General features: G+C 38.6%; 1 protein-coding gene across 2 annotated transcripts; it reads left to right on the top strand.

The window, feature by feature from the left end:
- The first annotated feature begins 16 nt into the window (after nucleotides 1-16).
- On the top strand, nucleotides 17-21257 carry rab44 (RAB44, member RAS oncogene family). Of its 2 annotated transcripts, XM_042507942.2 has the most exons (10): nucleotides 17-141; nucleotides 457-13122; nucleotides 13838-13905; nucleotides 15950-16038; nucleotides 16151-16288; nucleotides 16372-16453; nucleotides 18138-18252; nucleotides 19238-19336; nucleotides 19438-19514; nucleotides 19651-21257. In XM_042507942.2, the coding sequence occupies exons 2-10, from the start codon at nucleotides 472-474 to the stop codon at nucleotides 19736-19738; spliced, it is 13407 nt and encodes a 4468-aa protein (XP_042363876.2). In that variant the 5' UTR covers nucleotides 17-141; nucleotides 457-471; the 3' UTR covers nucleotides 19739-21257. The 2 variants fall into 2 exon arrangements, with proteins under 2 accessions (XP_042363876.2, XP_042363885.2); XM_042507951.2 differs by having other exon boundaries at nucleotides 17-13122; nucleotides 16154-16288.
- Nucleotides 21258-21661: the final 404 nt, after the last annotated feature.

The following is a 21661-nucleotide window of genomic DNA, read 5'->3' as shown; positions in this document are numbered from 1 at the left end:
TAACCCACACAGGAAGTTCTCAGTCACATTTGCAGTGGAGGAAAAACTCTCTGTGTGAAATGTATTTACCGTTGAGCACAGGCTGACTTGACATTACAAAGCAGCTCGTGTTATGAGACAACAGAAGTACAGATGTGGGTGGTAAGTACATGTGGTGTTGCAACATTTATGTAGAACTAATCTTTTTTTTAAAAAAAAAGTAACGTGCACTTTATCCTTTTAAATTAACTGTCTGGTGAACATTTACTGCTAATGGTAAAATATCAAAAATAAGTATGCATCTTTACTTCGTTTCTAGCAAAAATGTTGTTTAGAACGTTTCAGAATTATTAATGGAAAAATTACAAGTTCATATTTACTGTTGTAAATATTGTTAAAATTTAGTTAATGTTATTTGATGCTTATGGGTTGTAGATTTAAATTGTATATGCTGTCATGTTGCATGTGCTTTAACAGAGAAGATAAGAAGCCATGTCCGCTCAAAGTACAAAGAAAAAAAGGTTTGGTTCACGGCGCCGGGCAGCAAACCAAAATGAAAAACCTAAGGCTGATGAGTTTGAGATAACGGACAGTACCTTTATTGCTCAACCCCACATACCAGAAGAAAATACTGAATCACTAAATGAATTTGCAAGTGCTGAAAATGTACAATCTGAGGCACAACCTTCCCCTGAACTGTCAGGAAACAGACGAAAACTGGGGTCTAGTCGAAGACATAAAAGACCGCATGTTAAGGACTCGCAACACGACCCTGGAGAGGAAGTTGAGGAAAAGATTAGGGGAAAGGAAACCATCGAAACAAATCAAATGTCACTTACAATACAACCTAAAAGCCAGGAAGAATTAAGTCAGGGGACTGAGGATGATATGTCTGCAACACATGGCGTGCATTTGTATTCAGCCACTTCTCGTTATTATTCTTCTGAAATTCAGAACTTAACAACAAACTACGCAGAGGCTGACCTGGAAAGTTTAATTCCCAAAAGTGAAAATCTGCATGCAGACCTAGATGAAAATGAGAGCAGCTCCGAAGTGGTATCTGACTCTTGTATAGCAGAGGAGTACGTGCAAGAAGGAAATGACAAATCTAACACTCTTCACAGTGAGGACATCAGACAAAGTGCACATCTTGTTGGCATCTCCGAGTTAACTAGTTCTGATGTTTTTTCATGTCAGAAAGTAGATCAGCAGCTGATTGACCAATCTAATACTAGCAAAATGCCAGATGAAAAACTTTCAGATGTGGATTCTGTAACAGAAAAAGATGATGACACAGACTTGTCAAAGCAGGATGGAAACTTACAGGGCAACTACATAGTGAGTGAGTCACATGGGGATTCAGTATCCATGCAGTTTTATATCACACCAGAGATAACTACAGAAAAAATCAGCCCGAGAAAAAACACTGTTGGGCAAGCAACTATTTCGTCACCAAAAGAGGAGTTGCCAACAGATGAGGAACAAAATGAGCACTTCAGCTTTTCTGAGGACAGAGGAACGTCTCAATCAGAGGATGCTATGAATAAAGTGCATAAACAAGAGATTAAGCCAACAGAAATGCATGAAATCTCACCTGACAGTAATATACATGATGCCACAGAAAATTCTGAATTTATTTCTGGAAACCTGGTAGACCAAACTGAAATGAGTGATACACACCAATCTTTATTGATTTTAAAAGTTGATGATGATTCTCCTACCTATCAGGAACTTTCAAGTTCTGACAGCAAATCACATGAGCGTCCAACAAAAGAAAACTTTCAAGCTTTAGAGCAGAATAATGAGGATTGCCATGTTTATGAATTCAAGGAACCACCGATCAGCAGCAAAGACAGAGTCAATACTGCACTAGGTCAGGTGTCTGAGCTGGGAGGCCGAGTAGAGGATGATGTAAAACCTGCTGAACAAACAGGTCATCAGGAGAAAGAGGGCCTCTTATCTGACATGGAGGAGAGTGAATCATCATTGCAAACTCTGCAATCAGAAATAAATGCTCCTTTTGACTCCCACCATCAGCAAAATTACACTGACTTCCATCCACTTGGGAACAGAAGAAAACTGGGGTTGAGCCGAAAAAATAAAGGAAGACGTCATGTCAAGGACTCTGCAGCTGAATCAAACCAAGAGTCAACAGAGGATTTTGTTGGAAATACCAAGAATCACGAATTCCTTCAACAAACAGAAATGACATTAACAACAGAGATAGCAGTGCAGGAAGAAATAAATGAAACCATGCTGGAAGGAAAGGACAAATTTGACACTGCTCAGACTGACGATGTTAGTGATCAAGTTCATGAAAATGCAAATGTTGCCACACTTGTTGGCTCTGACTTACATGCAAGTTCAACAGTAGATCAGCAAATGATCAAGGAATCAAATTTCTGGGACATACCAGATGAAGAACTTCCCAATGTGTCCTCTGCACCAGAAAAAGAAAGCAAGGAAAGAGAGGAGGACACAGAACTGCTCAGACAGGATGAAAATGTACAAACCAACTATTTGGTGAGTGAGGACATAGAGTCTTCTGTTGCATCAGAGATAACCACAGATAAACACAACCCCAGAGAGCAAACAGAACCCGAATCCAGTGTTGAACGAGAAATATCTTCATCAACAAAACAGGAGCTGCCCACAAATGAGGAACAAAATGAGATTTTCAATTTATCTGAAGACAAGGGTGATCATAAGTCAGAGGACACTGTAAACACACTGCATAAAGAGGAGATAAAGCCAGCCCAAATGCAAGAAATGCCTCAAATTCATTGCTCACCTGAAAGTGTAAAACATGAAGCCACAGAAAATTCTGAAATCATTTTTGGAAATCTGACAGATCAAACTGAAGTCAGTGACAGACACCAATCTTTATTGATTGTGAAAATTAATGATGATTCTCCAACCAATCAGGAACCTTCAAGTCCTGACAGCAAACTGGATGACCATACTCCAAAAGAACACAACTCTGAGGTTTTGGAGCAGAAAAATGAGGATTATCATGTATATGATACCAAGAAACCACCAATCAGGGACATAGACACAGTAGACACTGCACTAAATCAGGTGTCTGAGCTGGAAGGCCGAGTAGAGGATGATGTAAAACCTGCTGAACAAACAGGTCATCAGGAGAAAGACAGACTTTTCTCTGAAATGGAGGAAAGTGAATCCTCTTTCCAAACTCTGCAATCAGAAATAAATGTTCCTTTGGACTCCCAACATCAGCAAGATTACACTGACTTTCATCCACTTGGGAACAGAAGAAAATTGGGGTCGAGCCGTAGAAATAAAGGAAGACATACTGTCAAGGATTCTGCTGCTGAATCGCTCCATAAACACAAAGAGGAGGATGTTGAAAGAGCTAATGAAGCCTTTGAAACAACACAAATGTTTTTGGCAATAGACAGAACAAGTCAGGAAGAATTAGGTCAAGGGAGCAGGCAGGATGTGCCTTTGATAACTGCGTCTGGCTATTCTTCTGGTGTTCAGAGCCGCACTACAACAAACTATACAGAGGCTGACCTGGACTTTTTAATTACTAAAGGTGAAAATCTTCAAGAGGATCATTATGAAAGAGAGACTGATGTCTCTAAAGTGGAGGTGTTGGATGAATCAGCGGGAGCCAAGCTGGAAGGAATGGACAAATCTGGCACCCTTTGGAGACAAGAAGTCGAAGGAGCTGAACAGTCAGAGGATGCTGTTAATAAAATGGCTAGATTGGAGATCAAGCCAACTGAAATGCAAGTAATGTCTCAAACTGATTATTCATCAGAAAGGTTATTACATGATGCAGCAGAAAATACTGAAATCAATTCTGAAAACCTGACAGAGCGAACCGATGTCAGTGACACTCACCAATCTGAGTTGATTGTGAAAAGTGCTGAACATCATCCTGCCAGACAGGAAATTTCAAATAATGACAGACAGGGTGAGCATCACATAAAAGAAAGTAACTTTGAGGACTTGGAGCAGAAAAATAATTATCATGTAAATGATACCCAGGACCTCCCAATAAGCGACACAGAAAAAGTAAGCATTGCACTGGGTCAGGTGTCTGAGCTGGAAGGCAGAGTAGAGGATGATATAAGACCTGCTGAAAAAACAGGTCGTCAGGAGAAAGAAGGACTCTTCTCTGAAATGGAGGAGAGTGAATCCTCTTTGCAAACCCTGCAATCAGAAATAAATGTTCATTTTGACTCCCAATATCAGCAAAATGACTCTGACTTCAATACACTTGGGAACAGAAGAAAACTGGGGTCAAGCCGAAGAAATAAAGGCAGACGTCATGTGAAGGACTCTGCAGCTGAATCAAACCATGAACCTACAGAGGGAGTTGTTGGAAATACCAGCGATAACGAACCCCTTGAAACAAGAGAAATGACATTAACATCAGAGACAGCAGTGCAGGAAGAAATACTTGAAAACATGCTTGAGGGAATGGACAGATTTGACACTGTTCAGACTGAAGATGTTAGTGATCAACTTGAAGAAAATGCACATGTTGGTACACTGGTTTGTGTTGACTTACAGGCAAGTTCAACAATGGATCAACAAACGACCGATCAATCAAATTTCAGGGAGACGTCAAATGAAGAACTTCCTAATCTGTCTTCTGTACCAGAAAAAGAAAGCAAGGAAAGAGAGGACACTGAACTGTTCCAACAGGATGAAGGCTGTTTGTTGAGTGAGGATATTGAGTCTTTTATCACACTGAATATAACCACAGATAAACACAACCCAGGAGAACATAAAGACCTTGAATACAGTGTTGAACAAGCAATTCTGTCATTGCCAAAACAGGAGTTGTCCCAAAATGAGGAACAAAATGAGATTTTCAATTTGTCTGAAGTCAGAGGTGGACATAATATTGAGGATGCTGTACATATAGTTCATAAAAAGGAGGATAAGCCAACACAAATGCAAGAAATGCCTCAAACTGACAACTCATCTGAAAGGTTGACACATGATGCCACAGAAAATTCTGAAATCATTTCTGGAAATCTGACAGAGCAGCCTGAAGTCAGTGATACACACCAATCTGAGTTGACTGTAAAAAGTACTGATGGATCTCCTATTAATCAGGACATTTCAAATCCTAATGACAAACAGGAGGAGCATAGTATAGAAGACAACATCGTTATGTCTTTAGAGCAGGAAAATGAAGATCATTATGTAAATGATACCAAGGAACCACCGATTAGAGACATAAAAACAGTAGACACTGCACTAGGTCAGGTGTCTGAGCTGGGAGGCCGAGTAGAGGATGATACAAAACCTGCTGAACAAACAGGTCATCAGGAGAAAGAGGGACTCTTATCTGACATGGAGGAGAGTGAATCCTCTTTGCAAACCCTGCAATCAGAAATAAATGCTCCTTTTGACTCCCGCCATCAGCAAAATTACACTGACTTCCATCCACTTGGGAACAGAAGAAAACTGGGGTCGAGCCGAAAAAATAAAGGAAGACGTCATATCAAGGACTCTGCAGCTGAATCAAACCAAGAGTCAACAGAGGATTTTGTTGGAAGTACCAAGAATTACGAATTCCTTCAACAAACAGAAATGACATTAACAACAGAGATAGCAGTGCAGGAAGAAATAAATGAAACCATGCTGGAAGGAAAGGACAAATTTGACACTGCTCAGACTGAAGATGTTAGTGATCAAGTTCATGAAAATGCAAATGTTGCCACACTTGTTGGCTCTGACTTACATGCAAGTTCAACAGTAGATCAGCAAATGATCAAGGAATCAAATTTCTGGGAGATACCAGATGAAGAACTTCCCAATGTGTCCTCTGCACCAGAAAAAGAAAGCAAGGAAAGAGAGGAGGACACAGAACTGCTCAGACAGGATGAAAATGTACAAACCAACTATTTGGTGAGTGAGGACATAGAGTCTTCTATTGCATCAGAGATAACCACAGATAAACACAACCCCAGAGAGCAAACAGAACCCGAATCCAGTGTTGAACAAGAAATATCTTCATCAACAAAACAGGAGTTGCCCACAAATGAGGAACAAAATGAGATTTTCAGCTTATCTGAGGTCAAAGGTGATCATAAATCAGAGGACACTGTAAACGCACTGCATAAAGAGGAGATAAAGCCAGCCCAAATGCAAGAAATGCCTCAAATTCTTAGCTCACCTGAAAGTGTAAAACATGAAGCCAAAGAAAATTCTGAAATCATTTTTGGAAACCTGACAGACCAAACTGAAGTCAGTGACACACACCAATCTTTATTGATTGTGAAAATTAATGATGATTCTCCAACCAATCAGGAACCTTCAAGTCCTGACAGCAAACTGGATGAGCATACTCCAAAAGAACACAACTCTGAGGTTTTGGAGCAGAAAAATGAGGATTATCATGTATATGATACCAAGAAACCACCAATCAGGGACATAGACACAGTAGACACTGCACTAAATCAGGTGTCTGAGCTGGAAGGCCGAGCAGACGATGATACAAAACCTGCTGAACAAACAGGTCATCAGGAGAAAGAAGGACTTTTCTCTGAAATGGAGGAGAGTGAATCCTCTTTCCAAACTCTGCAATCAGAAATAAATGTTCCTTTAGACTCCCAACATCAGCAAAAAGACACTGAATTCAACCCACTTGTAAACAGAAGGAAACTGGGGTCTAGTCGAAGAAATAAAGGAAGACGTCATGTCAAGGACTCTACTGTTGAATTATACAACGAATCTGCAGAGAACGTTGTTGGAAATACCAAGAATAATGAACCCTTTGAAACCACAGAAATGTCAACAACATCAGAGACAGCAGTGCAGGAAAAAATAATTGAAACCATGCCGGAAGAAATGCATAAAGTTGACTCTGCACAAACTGAAGATGTTGGCGATCAAGTTGAAGAAAATGCACATGCTGTCGCACTTGTTTGTGTTGATTTAAATGAAAGTTCAATAGCAGATAGACAGAAGATTGAGGAATCAAATTTCGTAGAGATACTAAATGAAGAACTTCCCAATGTGTCCTCTGAACCAGAAAAAGAAAGAGAGGAGGACACAGAACTGCTCAGACAGGATGAAAATGTACAAACCAACTATTTGGTGAGTGAGGACATAGAGTCTTCTGTTGCATCAGAGATAACCACAGATAAACACAACCCCAGAGAGCAAACAGAACCCGAATCCAGTGTTGAACAAGAAATATCTTCATCAACAAAACAGGAGCTGCCCACAGATGATGAACAAACTGAGATTTTCAGCTTATCTGAGGTCAAAGGTGATCATAAATCAGAGGACGCTGTAAACACACTGCATGAAATAGAGAATAGTCCAACACAAATGCAAGAAATGCATCAAACTGATTACTCAACTAAAAGGATGGCATATTATGCCATAGAAAACTTTGAAGTCATTTCTGGAAACCTGACAGACCAAACTGAAGCCAGTGACACACACCAATCTGAGCTGATTGTGAAAAGTGCTGATGATTCTCCTACTAATCAGGACATGTTAAACCCTGATGACAAACAAGAAGAACATCATACAAAAGACAACAACTTAAAGGCTTTGGAGCAGAAAAATGAAGATTATCATGATTTTGATACCAACAAACCACTGATCAGCGACATAGACAGAGGAAACACTGCACTAGGTCAGGTGTCTGAGCTGGAAGGCCGAGCAGACGATGATACAAAACCTGCTGAACAAACAGGTCGTCTGGAGAAAGAAGGACTCCTCTCTGAAATGGAGGAGAGTGAGTCATCTTTACAAACCCAGCAATCAGAAATAAATGCTCCTTTTGACTCCCACCATCAGCAAAATTACACTGACTTCCATCCACTTGGGAACAGAAGAAAACTGGGGTCTAGTCGAAGAAATAAAGGAAGACGTCATGTCAAGGACTCTGCAGCTGAATCAAACCAAGAGTCAACAGAGGATTTTGTTGGAAATTACAAGAATTACGAATTCCTTCAACAAACAGATATTACATTAACAACAGAGATAGCAGTGCAGGAAGAAATAAATGAAACCATGCTGGAAGGAAAGGACAAATTTGACACTGCTCAGACTGAAGATGTTAGTGATCAAGTTCATGAAAATGCAAATGTTGCCACACTTGTTGGCTCTGACTTACATGCAAGTTCAACAGTAGATCAGCAAATGATCAAGGAATCAAATTTCTGGGAGATACCAGATGAAGGACTTCCCAGTGTGTCCTCTGCACCAGAAAAAGAAAGCAAGGAAAGAGAGGAGGACACAGAACTGCTCAGCCAGGATGAAAATGTACAAACCAACTATTTGGTGAGTGAGGACATAGAGTCTTCTGTTGCATCAGAGATAACCACAGATAAACACAACCCCAGAGAGCAAACAGAACCCGAATCCAGTGTTGAACAAGAAATATCTTCATCAACAAAACAGGACCTGCCCACAAATGAGGAACAAAATGAGATTTTCAATTTATCTGAAGACAAGGGTGATCATAAGTCAGAGGACACTGTAAACGCACTGCATAAAGAGGAGATAAAGCCAGCCCAAATGCAAGAAATGCCTCAAATTCTTTGCTCACCTGAAAGTGTAAAACATGAAGCCACAGAAAATTCTGAAATCATTTTTGGAAATCTGACAGACCAAACTGAAGTCAGTGACACACACCAATCTTTATTGATTGTGAAAATTAATGATGATTCTCCAACCAATCAGGGACCTTCAAGTCCTGACAGCAAACTGGATGAGCATACTCCAAAAGAACACAACTCTGAGGTTTTGGAGCAGAAAAATGAGGATTATCATGTATATGATACCAAGAAACCACCAATCAGGGACATAGACACAGTAGACACTGCACTAAATCAGGTGTCTGAGCTGGAAGGCCGAGCAGACGATGATACAAAACCTGCTGAACAAACAGGTCATCAGGAGAAAGAAGGACTTTTCTCTGAAATGGAGGAGAGTGAATCCTCTTTAAAAACCTTGCAATCAGAAATAAATGTTCCTTTAGACTCCCAACATCAGCAAAAAGACACTGAATTCAACCCACTTGTAAACAGAAGGAAACTGGGGTCTAGTCGAAGAAATAAAGGAAGACGTCATGTCAAGGACTCTACTGTTGAATTATACAACGAATCTGCAGAGAACGTTGTTGGAAATACCAAGAATAATGAACCCTTTGAAACCACAGAAATGTCAACAACATCAGAGACAGCAGTGCAGGAAAAAATAATTGAAACCATGCCGGAAGAAATGCATAAAGTTGACTCTGCACAAACTGAAGATGTTGGTGATCAAGTTGAAGAAAATGCACATGCTGTTGCACTTGTTTGTGTTGATTTAAATGAAAGTTCAACAGCAGATAGACAGAAGATTGAGGAATCAAATTTCGTAGAGATACTAAATGAAGAACTTCCCAATGTGTCCTCTGAACCAGAAAAAGAAAGAGAGGAGGACACAGAACTGCTCAGACAGGATGAAAATGTACAAACCAACTATTTGGTGAGTGAAGATATAGAGTCTTCTGTTGCATCAGAGATAACCACAGATAAACACAACCCCAGAGAGCAAACAGAACCCGAATCCAGTGTTGAACAAGAAATATCTTCATCAACAAAACAGGAGCTGCCCACAGATGATGAACAAACTGAGATTTTCAGCTTATCTGAGGTCAAAGGTGATCATAAATCAGAGGACGCTGTAAACACACTGCATGAAATAGAGAATAATCAAACACAAATGCAAGAAATGCATCAAACTGATTACTCAACTAAAAGGATGGCATATTATGCCATAGAAAACTTTGAAGTCATTTCTGGAAACCTGACAGACCAAACTGAAGCCAGTGACACACACCAATCTGAGTTGATTGTGAAAAGTGCTGATGATTCTCCTACTAATCAGGACATGTTAAACCCTGATGACAAACAAGAAGAACATCATACAAAAGACAACAACTTTAAGGCTTTGGAGCAGAAAAATGAAGATTATCATGATTTTGATACCAACAAACCACTGATCAGCGACATAGACAGAGGAAACGTTGCACTAGGTCAGGTGTCTGAGCTGGAAGGCCGAGCAGACGATGATACAAAACCTGCTGAACAAACAGGTCGTCTGGAGAAAGAAGGACTCCTCTCTGAAATGGAGGAGAGTGAGTCATCTTTACAAACCCAGCAATCAGAAATAAATGCTCCTTTTGACTCCCAATATCAGCAAAAAGACACTGTCTTCAAACTCACAGGGAACAGAAGAAAACTGGGGTCGAGCCGAAGAAATAAAGGGGGACAGCGTCTCAAAGACTCTGCTGGTGAATCATACCACAGACCAACAGAGGACTTTGTTGGAAATACCACGAGTAATGAACCCCTTGAAACAACAGAAATGACTTTAACAACAGACACAGCAGTGCAGGAAGAAATGAATGAAACCATGCTGGAAGGAAAGGACAAATTTGACACTGTTCAGACTGAAGATGTTCGTGATAAAGTTAAAGATGCTGGCTTTGACTTACGTTCGAGCTCAACAGCAGATCAACAAATTATCAACCAATCAAATTTCAGGGAGAAGCCAAATGACAAACTTCCCAATGTGTCTTCTGTACCAAAAAAAGAAAGCAAGGAAAGAGATGCGGACCCAGAACTGCTCAGGCAGGATGTAAATTTACAGTCCAACTATTTTGTGAGTGAATCACATGTTGAATCAGGAGAAATAGAGTTCTTTATCACACCAGAGAAAAGCACCGAAAAAAGCAGCCAGAGAGAACACACTGACATTGAATGCAGTGTTGAGCAAGCAGCACCTTTGTCAATAGAAAAGACATCTGCAAATGAAGAACAGACAGAGCCAAGAGTCAGAGCAGCTCATCATTCAGAGGATGCTGTAGATGAAGTGCATGAAGAGGAGGTCAAGGCAACACAAATGCAAGAAATGCATCAGACTGATAACTCTGCAAATAAAGAGACTGGATCCTCTTTACAAGCACAGCAGTCAGAAATGAATGCTCCTCTGGACTCCCATCTTCAAGACGATTCTCAGAGTATCAAAGAGCAAACTCACACAGGCTTCAAGCCCACAGGGAATAGAAGGAAATTGGGGTCAAGCCGAAGAAATAAAGGACGGTTGCATGTCGAGGACACGACAAAAATATCATTAATAATGGAGACAACGAAGCAGGAAGAATTAAAAGAACAAGCTGGCCTCGACTTCAGTTCCACTGGGGAATTAGGAAAAATTAGATCATCTGTAAATGACGACCAAAACACAGAAAAGATGTTGGTGGAGAACACAATTTTGTCAAAGAATGTGATGGACATCAGTTCAATTGTGACAACAGACATTACTTCAGAGTCAGGCAAAGATGACTTTGTCAAACGTAATAAGGAAGTCAATGATGAAGAAGATAAACACATGAACGAGCCTGAGAGTTTGAGCCAGCTTACAGGATGTGACACTGTTAAAACAGACTTGATAACATCACCAGAAGTCTCGGTTTGGAAAGATGATTCAGACAAACAGAGTGTCTCATATCATGATGAAAATATCATGGCCAGGTCAATCGCCTCGGATGTTCTTGAGCAAGAAGAAGCCCTTCGGGGCCAAAACAAGGAAACTTTATCTTGTGACAAAGAAATTAATATGCAATGCACAAATGATACAAGAGGGGAGAGTTTAATGTATGAACGAGTCTCTGGACAGCGTGAAGATGGAGAACAGTTTGAAAGCCACAAATCCAAAGAAATTAATGTTTTACCAGAGATCACACCTGCTAAACTGTTTTCACACAAAACTGATGCTCCATCTGACGCTGATCTGGAGGAAAACTTCAGAGTAGATGTGTCTGAAGAAAGTGGAATTTCCAGCCAACAGGCGATACAAGAAAAAATGCATTTAGACGACAGTGAAAATTTGCAAGTCGGATCCAAACAGAAGAGGAGAAAGATGGGTTCTACTCGCCGGACTCAACTCAATAGAAAACCAGAGGAAAAGAGAGTAGAAACAAATGAAAGTGACTTAGACACAGACGCTGATATGAGAAATCTTGTCAAGATGGAAGCAGCAGAGGAGCTACAGATGATTGAAGCTGCAGATGTATCACAGAATGAAAATGCAAAACCATCAATAAGTCCTGCCTCCCACAATGAACAGGTTGTTAATCTGGTGAAGTTTGTTCAGGGAGCTGATGTCAGGGATAGTGAGAGGAATGCAGATGTTGGTGTGGAGCCACAGAAAGATGATTTTACAGCCACTGACACAGTGGATATAACATCTGAGCTCACTGGAAGAAACTCAATAGATGTGTTACTGTCTGCAAATACTGAAGATACAAACATTTATGTCACAGATGAGAGCGTTTTGTCTTCATTTGAGATCACACAGAGAATGCAAAATAATGAGGAAAGGCCAGAGAGTGTAAACGTCACAAAGGACCAAACTTTGAAATCAGCAGAGGCGCCTGTTGTTGCAGATTTGGAAATTGTGAAATCTGTAGTTAGAGGAGGAGCTGTAGAAGAGCACATGAGTACCCGAGCTGGTGAACAAGAGCCGGATAATGTGAGTGAAGGAGCTCACAATGAAAATCTCGAGATGAATGCAAGCCCAAATCTAGGTTCAACCAGCAGGAGAAGAAAGTTGGGCTCCACCCGCAAGAATCTCGGATCACGAACCAACCGGGTAGACTTGCATCGAAAGCATGATGTGGATGATGAAGCAACAGACGCTGCAACTAATGTTGGACGTGAAAAGACCAAAAGTTCACCAGGCATCATAGAAGATGATCTACAACCTCACACAAAACACAAAGATGGTGGCTCTGACGAGAGGAAAGACACAGTGGAGTACAGCCACACCGGTGAGTCTCAAGAAAATCCTGATTCTCGTGGCCAACTAGTAGAAACAGAGCATCAAATACCTTCAGGTGATCTCCCTGCAGTACTATCTACACCTCCCAAACACGATTTCATGTCAGAAGCAGCAAGTAGGAGAAAAAGAAAACTGGGGTCCCACAGAAAATCACATGGACATCAAAGTTATGAAAGCCAAACTGCAGGAGGGGACAGAACAATAGATGCACAAAATGAGAAAGATGTCACAAGTATCACAGACCAAAGTGGCATCAGGACAACTGAGGAGCTGAAACGAGAATCTGTGGGCCTGGACAAAATATCAGAGGTAAGCAGCGAAGACTCATTCATATTTTTTGCAATTAAATATTTTCTAATGAGAATCTTTAATCATCATTGTTTCAACATTGTTTTTAAACTTATGAACAGACAACTGGTTGCAATGCTTTTTAGTAAGTCTATTAGTTATGACCAGTTCTTAGTGCACTTCTCAAGATTGTGCAGCTGTATCAGATTTATAATGTTTAGCCTTTAGCCTGAAGATGATTTGGCTGTGTTCTCGGCACACTGAGGCTATGTCATGCTGTGCTTCCCATCTGTTTGAAACCTCTTGCACACGGGTCAAGTGTTTGTTGCAAGAAGAACAAAATGACACAATGATCTAAAATGAGGAACATGTGGTCCACTCAACAGGTTTCGCATAGCTTAAAAGGAGAACATAAACATGTATCTTGCTTTTTGATCTGTACAATTGTGTGTATTTTTGTTGAAAGCATTCAGCTGCTTTTTATTCACTTCCAACATTTGTGGTAAATGAGTTTCATAGGAGTATGAAAAAGGTTAACTTACAACATAGAAATGGCCTTACACAAGTTTTTCTCATGACAAATGAATTTTTGAAATGTACATTTAAAAAAATAGCTCTTCTCTTATGCACAGGCATTTATATAAAGTCCTGGAAAACATGTCAAACACAACATTTAGATTGAAATCTGCTGTCACCTGATTAAAATGTGTTTTGGGTTTTTTTTTTGCCTGTGCAGGTTGATGAAAGTGACAAGGAACCATCAGCCAACATCTCAAAGGAAGGAGAGCACTCGAGGCCTGCGAGGTAAGTCTGACGCAGAGGAACAGAGATATAAACACTGCGTCCTTGTCCAGCTTGCGAATTATGTTGGTTCAACAAGGTATTTATCTGCCTGGCTGGGTTACTATCACAAAAAGAGCTTCATTTATTAACATGAAACGTCTGTACAATTATAAATCTTTTACAGCTTTATTTAAGCTGCATATTGGATCACACTGAGTAAACAGCAATGAACAATTAGCCGCAAAAATTATAATAGAGTAGAAAAGTATGGTTGTCTGGTTTTGTATGTTGTGTGTATGGTTTGATAATGTCTGTTTTTGAAGTTTCTGGATGTGATAAATGGTGTAATTTTGGAAATTTTTATTTCGGAGGGCCAGCAGTTTGGAAGACATTTTATCTTCTCTTTTAATCTTTTTGAGAAAAAAAAATAGTTACAATTTTTAGAGAAAATAAATATTGCCAAAAAATATTAGAAATCACCCAAAAAATTAAAGAAAAAAAAAGTTTTATTGTGTTTTAAGCCCAGGTGATAAATACATTTTGTCAAATCAAATTGAATTTGTGGTCATTTCTCTTATGTACCGACGTTGAACTAATGACTAAGGAGATCTCGGCCCAGTGGCTGGACCAGTTGGGAACCATTGCTGTAGAGGTCCCTCCCCAGCCAACCAATCAAACTCCACCACACAGCAACATCAGCGCCCAGTTCAACCTGCCATCCAGTCTCGAATTAAGAGGGAGATAGAAACAGGGAGTGCAGGAGAATAATTCAAAGAAAACAGCAAGATATTGTCATAGCATTACAGTGATTTTGGTCAGTCGGGACCCCAAATGTCCACTCCCTGACCCCAGAATACTTTAAATGTTGAACACAGTTCAAGTGTCCAACCAAGTCGTCCGCAGCTAGACAGGCACATTAACCATCCAAATGCCTCGTCTATACAGCAACCCAAACACACTCAACTGGAATTACACAAGCGCTCAGCAAAAGTAGCACGCACCAGGTCCCCAAAAAAATTAACCCTTGACACACAAAACAACCGAAAGTCACCGAGGCATGAGCTAGTATTTTCCACCAGAACTGCCAGACTTTAGCTGCAATACTCAACATTTAAAAGTAACCAACACACTGCTATAGAAACCCCAAGTTTATGCTATTTTTTAGGTAATTTTTTTTTAACTTTTTCTAATTTCTTGCTCATTACTTGCTCACCATGACCATGCAAATCGGACCAACAGAACTCCACCAGCAAACAGCTCAGTGACACAAACAACCATCAAAACTAAACAGACTTGCTTCACAACACAGCTGTATACATAAACCAAAAACAGCAAGCTTACCGAACTTGTCCATGTCTCCCAGCAAACCAGACACACAGCAAAAGCACAGACCACAGCAGAGCTCACTGTCAAACCAGCACACAGCTGAACTAAATCACCTTATCAGCAGGTGCAGTCGAACATGATCCTGCTGCTACCTGAGGCACAAAGCACCTTTCACTTATACAGATACTGTATTTCCATTATTAATACTTACACAAGACAATAGGAATAAACAGAAAAATATAAAAATATAGTTATTATTCCACAGTAAGTAGTACAATATTGCACAAGAGGGAAATTGCATAGGAATGCTGAAATATAAAGTATACGTATGTATACATGCCAATATTATATGTCTGTTAACTCAATGAAACCTGAGCAAACTGGATTGATATCTTTCAAAAACATTGGAAGATCAACAAGAAATCACCCTCCCAAAAATAAATAAGAAATTAGTAAAAATTTACAAGAAAAATACCTGAAATAAGCAGGAAGAATAGAAAACATGAATGGTTTAATTTAGGTTGATAGAGACAAATGTTAAAGATAAAGACAAACTTGTGGGCAAAGTCTGTAAAGTTTAGCAGATTAATCTTAAATTCATTTGTTAAAGAAATGCAAACATTTGGTGGTAGATATTGATATCTTTTAACTAAAAACTGGCCTGAATGTGACTCATTTTTCATATTCGGCTGTATTTGCTGTATTTTGTTTGAACTGTGCTTGGTTGTCTGTTCCTCAGTGCAAAACCACCTGAATCAGAGACTCCAGTTCAACATCGCTTTGCTGATATCCGCCTGGGTCAAGAGAGTCAAAAGACGTTCTCTTTGGGTAAATAATATATCAATTCTTCACACACAGCACTCAGAGATAATGAGAGAGAGAAGATTAATATGGAGAAATAGGAATATAATGTGTAAACAGAAGGTGTTTTTGTTTTCAGCAGGTAATTCTGAAGGTGCAGATCTCAGATCAAATGCTTTAAATGTGATGATGATTGGAGACAGCAGCGTGGGCAAAACCTCCTTCATAAAAAGAGCTCAGAGTGGAAAGTTTTCTTTAGATATACCCCCCTCAATTGGTAAGATCCTAATCTTCATCCAATGATTTTTACATGAATGTGTGTAAATATACAGTGTAATGTTACATAAATACATTCTGCAGGACTTGATTCCTGCAAGTGGACTGTGTTAGTGGATGGAAAACCTGTTGTGCTGCAGCTGTGGGATACAGCCGGTCAAGAAAGGTAAGCTTGCTTTTACAGTACATTACTGGGACACTTGCACCAATTATTGCTGATGAAAGCACTTTTTAAAATGCTTTTTTCATAATAAATAATATATTTATATTTATTTGCGAAGGGAATTAAATACAGTATAGAAATGTCACCATAATCTATATCCAGCATTAATGATAACTACACTAAACAAAAATTTAATGGATATCCGGCCAAATTAATATAAACAACATTAGAGACGTCTTATGGTAGTGAAATGAACACTCAGTTAACAGGCAACAGCTCTGGGGATGTTCCTGCAATCAGCAGCCAATGGCACGCTCCCTAAAAACATCTGCAGCATTGTGTTGTGTGATCAAACTGCACATTTTAGATTGGCCAAGGCACACCTATGTGCACCCCCTCCCACCAGACCCACCAGCTGGGAACCACTGCTCTTCTCCTCTTCACACTTGGTCTTGCAGCACACTCACAGATACCTCTGATAAGGGTTACCACAGGCAGCAGCGTCCCTGAACACGTGTCAGATGATGTGCTCGAAATACTTCAGACTTCCTCAGCTCAGGCTGTAACTTGTTTAGGAACTGGTTTGCTGCACCTCAGCGGTGTTTTGTTCCCTGGCATTACAACAAAAGATTCAGCAGCAGCAGAAGTGAAATTAAGGTGTGTGCATTGTGAAGACACGTTGTGGTGGAATGTGACTAAGTCCATTCACTCAAGTACTGTACTTAAGTACAAAACTGGAGGTGGTTTACTTGAGTTCGTTCTTTTCATGCCACTTTCTACTTCTACTTCTAAATAAAAAAAACTATCAAGTTAATACAAGTAAAGCTGTTATGATAAGTCAATTAGCAGACTGACAGAAAATTAATTGGCAACTATTTTTGATAAAAATGTGAAGTCATTTTCTGCATTGTAATTTATTTTGAATAATTTTGAGTTTTTGGGGTGTTCTTTTTTTCTGGATTAGTTACTTTTACTTTTAATATTTTAGGTAAATATTCCTTAACTCCAGTCCTTAACTTCTTTACTTTTGCTTAAGTAACATTTTAAATGCAGGACTTTTACTTGTAGCAGAGTATTTTTTACTGTGTTGTATTAGTACTTTTACTCAAGTAAATACTTTCTCCATCACTTGCTGAGAATAAATGTCAACAGTGAAAAAGGCTGTCAAGGTTTGCAGGTCAGATGTTTACTGATGTCCCTCCGATGCCTCATTGATGTCAGCATCAAGACGTAAACACCAAATTATCGTTTGTGTTGTGAACTCATTTTAACCCAGTGTAAATAACAGACACCCTGTTCATCTGATGTGTGCCGGAAGCAGATATCCATCTGAAAATGCAAATAAAAGGACGTCAAAAGAAAAAAAAAGCTAACTGTAAAATATAATATTATGTGTTACTAGAGTGAGATTCACTTGTTTGTTTTTGTGTGTTGCATTGTGAGGTCAGTTGCACAATCACAGTCTTTCCAGGAAAGATGTTCAGAGGGCTTCTTGGAAAAAAAGCTTTAGAGAACAAAAAGTCTCTGCAAACTCGACTAACCAGAATCATTAGGCTGTTAGACACAGATTTAAACTCCTTCGGGCCGCTAAGTCACAGTTCAAAGGTTTTTCTAACTCTTTAGTTAAACAAAGATGTCAAATTTCAAGACTTACTGTCTGTGACTGCATTTTTGATTTCCTTTGAAGGTTTCACAGCATCACAAGACAGATCTTCCACAAAGCCCAGGCGTTTCTGTTGATGTATGACATCACTTCCTCCCAGAGTTTTTCTGCAGTCAGCTACTGGGCGAGCTGTATTCAGGTACGATGCGCTGAAGCTAAAAATTAAAATAAAATAAAGTTAAATTAAAGCATCAGTGGTTGCTTGTTTAAATGTTGTCACCACACTGCTGGCTTTGTTTATCAATGTTTCTTTGTCACAGATGTTTCAGCTACAGGTTTTTATTTACGGCCAAACAAACTGTAAAGAAGCAGCAGTGCTCACCTGCCATACAAGTTTAAAATATAGATGTCAAAGCAATACTACAATGCTACAAGTTTATGACACTGAATCATAATCATAACTAGTTAAACTTTAGTAAATGGTTATTTTACTGTTAATTATCAAACACTGAAATGATAATAAATAGTATTTAGTAATTATTAGTAATGCTATAATTTATGTTATTTTAGTTTTTTTGTTTATTTATTTTTTGTTTATTAAATATAACATTTTATAAACTATATTAAGTCTGTTAATGGTTAATAATTGTTTTTTAAACTGTCTGTAATTTCAATTGTTAAATTGCAAATGATGATTATAATACCCTGTAATAAATACTGTGTAATGAATCTATCAATTTTGCCAGTTTATAAAAAGAAAACATTTATAGCTAAGTTATTAAATTTGCGAATATCTGATCAAGGAAGATATTTAATTTTGGAAACCAGCCTTCAGTTAAATGTTTATACTCTTATTTAGTGGATTAAAACAGTCTAAAGTAAGAAATCACACAAGTCTGCTGAATTCTGTAAACAGCAACAAACACAGTGTTTACAGTAACTAAGCAGCATCTACAACATCTATGTTATAAAAATGTCATATATGCACCAACATTACTTTGCATTACAATATTTATATTTGTATATTTTTAAACACATTTATTTTAGTTGAAAGCAAAGAAAATGAAACTTGCAGTAAAAAAGATTTTGAAGAATTTAGAGCACATGAGACTTAACTATCTGAAACATGAACCTTTCCGCGCGGTCAGATAAATCTGTGAACTGAAACTGTCTGTGTTTTGCAGGAAGGTGCTGCAGAAAACGTGACTGTTTTACTTGTTGGGAATAAAAGTGACTGTGCAGAGCGGCAGGTTAAAACTCAGGAGGCGGAAATTCTTGCTAAGGTATGAATCTGTGGTCTTATTTGTTTGCACACTTTTAGCTCATAATGAAACTAAATACTTCAGATTATCAAACACGCACACTGAAGGCAACACTTTTACAGGAGTACAACTTTGAATTCACGGAGTGCAGTGCCGCCACAGGTGAAAATGTGGTTCAGTCTCTGGAAACTGTGGCCAGGTAAACACACCGTCACATCACTGTCACTGACATTTCCCTCCGTCAGTAACACCTGTATGATTTATTCAAAGCATGTCCCTATTATACTCTTTGTGCTGTAATGTTGCGTGACATGTTGTTGTTGTGTTGTTGCCAGGATGTTGAGTCAAAAAGATGACACAAGAGAGGAAGCCATGGTGTTTCACAAAGAACCCCAAAAGAAAAAATCATCACGATGTTGCTGAACGAGATGTGTATCCAAAATTCTGCTGACGGCAGAAACACCGTACCGCCTCTTCAGACAGTTTATTTAACCATGTTTTGGTTCTTTAAATAGATTTTTTTTTTTTTTACAAATTCTATTAATTTACACAGATGTATACAAGTTAAATTTGCTTAAACACTTAGATTTAGCTGTTTTATTTAATCTACCAAGCCTTACAAGTAAATTATTGATTTCGAGGACGATATAGAAGACAATTAAAGGGACAGTTCCCCAACTTATTTTTCCTTTACCTGTAGCGTTATTTATCAGTCTAGATTGTTTTGGGTTGAGTTGCTGAGTGTTTGAGATATCGGCCGTACTTAGTTTGTGGTGCTCTAAACAGCAAAAAAAAAAAAAAAACAACTTTTGAAAAACCTAACAGCGATGTGTCTTTCCAAAAGTCATGACCTGGTTACTCAAGATAATCCACAGACTTTTTTGTGAGCAGTCTGGAGAACTATTTTCTTTCGACTGAATTGCACCCACCAACCGTGTCACTGTGCAGAAAGAAGTGTGCATCTATGATGTATTTTTTATTTTGGGGTGAACTGTCCCTTTAAGAGAAAAAGAAATATGGCAGTAGTGGCATATAATATGATTCACTCTTTAAAATTGAACATTTTTTTCACTGGGAGTGGAAGCCACATAAGTTGTAAATTTGATGCTTACTGAATACCTTCATGTATATATGTGCTATACTGCGCAGCTGATGCAGGCTCTCTTTAGAATCAGTTGATTTAAAAATAATTTTGTATCTTTTATATTTTTTCTCTCCTGATATATAAAAGATTTTCCCAACAAGAGCACTTTGAAATTATCTAATTAAGTCAATATTTGTAGTAGTCTTGTACAGACTGAGGTTTTTTCATTTGAAAATTCATGAACTAATCTCTCTCTTTAGTACCTCTGCAATTTAGAAAGTTTCTCAGGTTGTTAGTTAAAAAAAACCCTCCATATTGTACAGTTATTGAGTTTTGTTTAATTATGTATAAACTTCATGGAAAATGTATATTAAATGTCTGTTTAAATATCACTGTTGCTTAGTCTTAACAAGCAAATTACCCCTTGGAAGTTACAAAACATGGCACCAAATTGTTATTAACAAGGGTTTGCTAATTTCTTAAGTATTTTATATGATAAGTATTACTTTATATAAAACATTTCAGTGTTTACAAGCAACTTGTGCAATATGTCTGTGAACTAGAGCATCTTTCCATTGTTTCTGTAGCTGTTAAGTACACCGAGTCAATTACATTCAGTTGGTTTATCATCTATACTAAATGAAGTTTTGGCATCACGGCAGTCGTCACACAGCAGCCAGATAATCATAAATGCATTCCATGCCTCCATAATTAAAGGCAGCAGTAGTAAAATAATTATTTGATAATTATTTTTAAATGTTATTTTGTATTTCACTATAAATTGTGTGGCTAAATACCTTTAATCAAATTGTTCTAATGTTGTGCCTTACGTTTAATAAACCTCCAGAATGACGCCTGCATGCTCACATACTTCATTTGTGTCCTTGTGAAAGTTTTATGTTTCCAGACTGACAAAGACAACAGTGTTCCCACGAGAACAACTAGTCCCTCAATGGTATGAAGAGCATGACAACAATGGCGCCACTGCAATAACCTCATCACATCCCAAAAGAGCTTTTGTGGGGAAACTGAAACACAGAGATAATATCTTTTAACATCATCTGAGGACACAGACCATTACACCAACTCTGATATTAGTGGCTGGCTCCGACCTCAACAGCTACATTCGCACACCAGGAGAATTAATCTTCTTGCCGTCAGTCAGATAATTCAGTTTTATGCTGAAATATGTAATATGTGTAACTTTGTTTAACATCAGAAAACATGATAACATTTTATTTTTTACTGAGACCTTAATTTCA

The sequence above is a fragment of the Plectropomus leopardus genome, chromosome 2 (assembly GCF_026936395.1).
Source record: "Plectropomus leopardus strain MGB_pleo_1.0 chromosome 2, ASM2693639v1, whole genome shotgun sequence".
Classification (NCBI taxonomy): Eukaryota; Metazoa; Chordata; class Actinopteri; order Perciformes; family Serranidae; genus Plectropomus; species Plectropomus leopardus.
The sequence above is the reverse complement of the archived record's forward strand: the minus strand, read 5'-3'. Positions and strand labels throughout refer to the sequence as shown.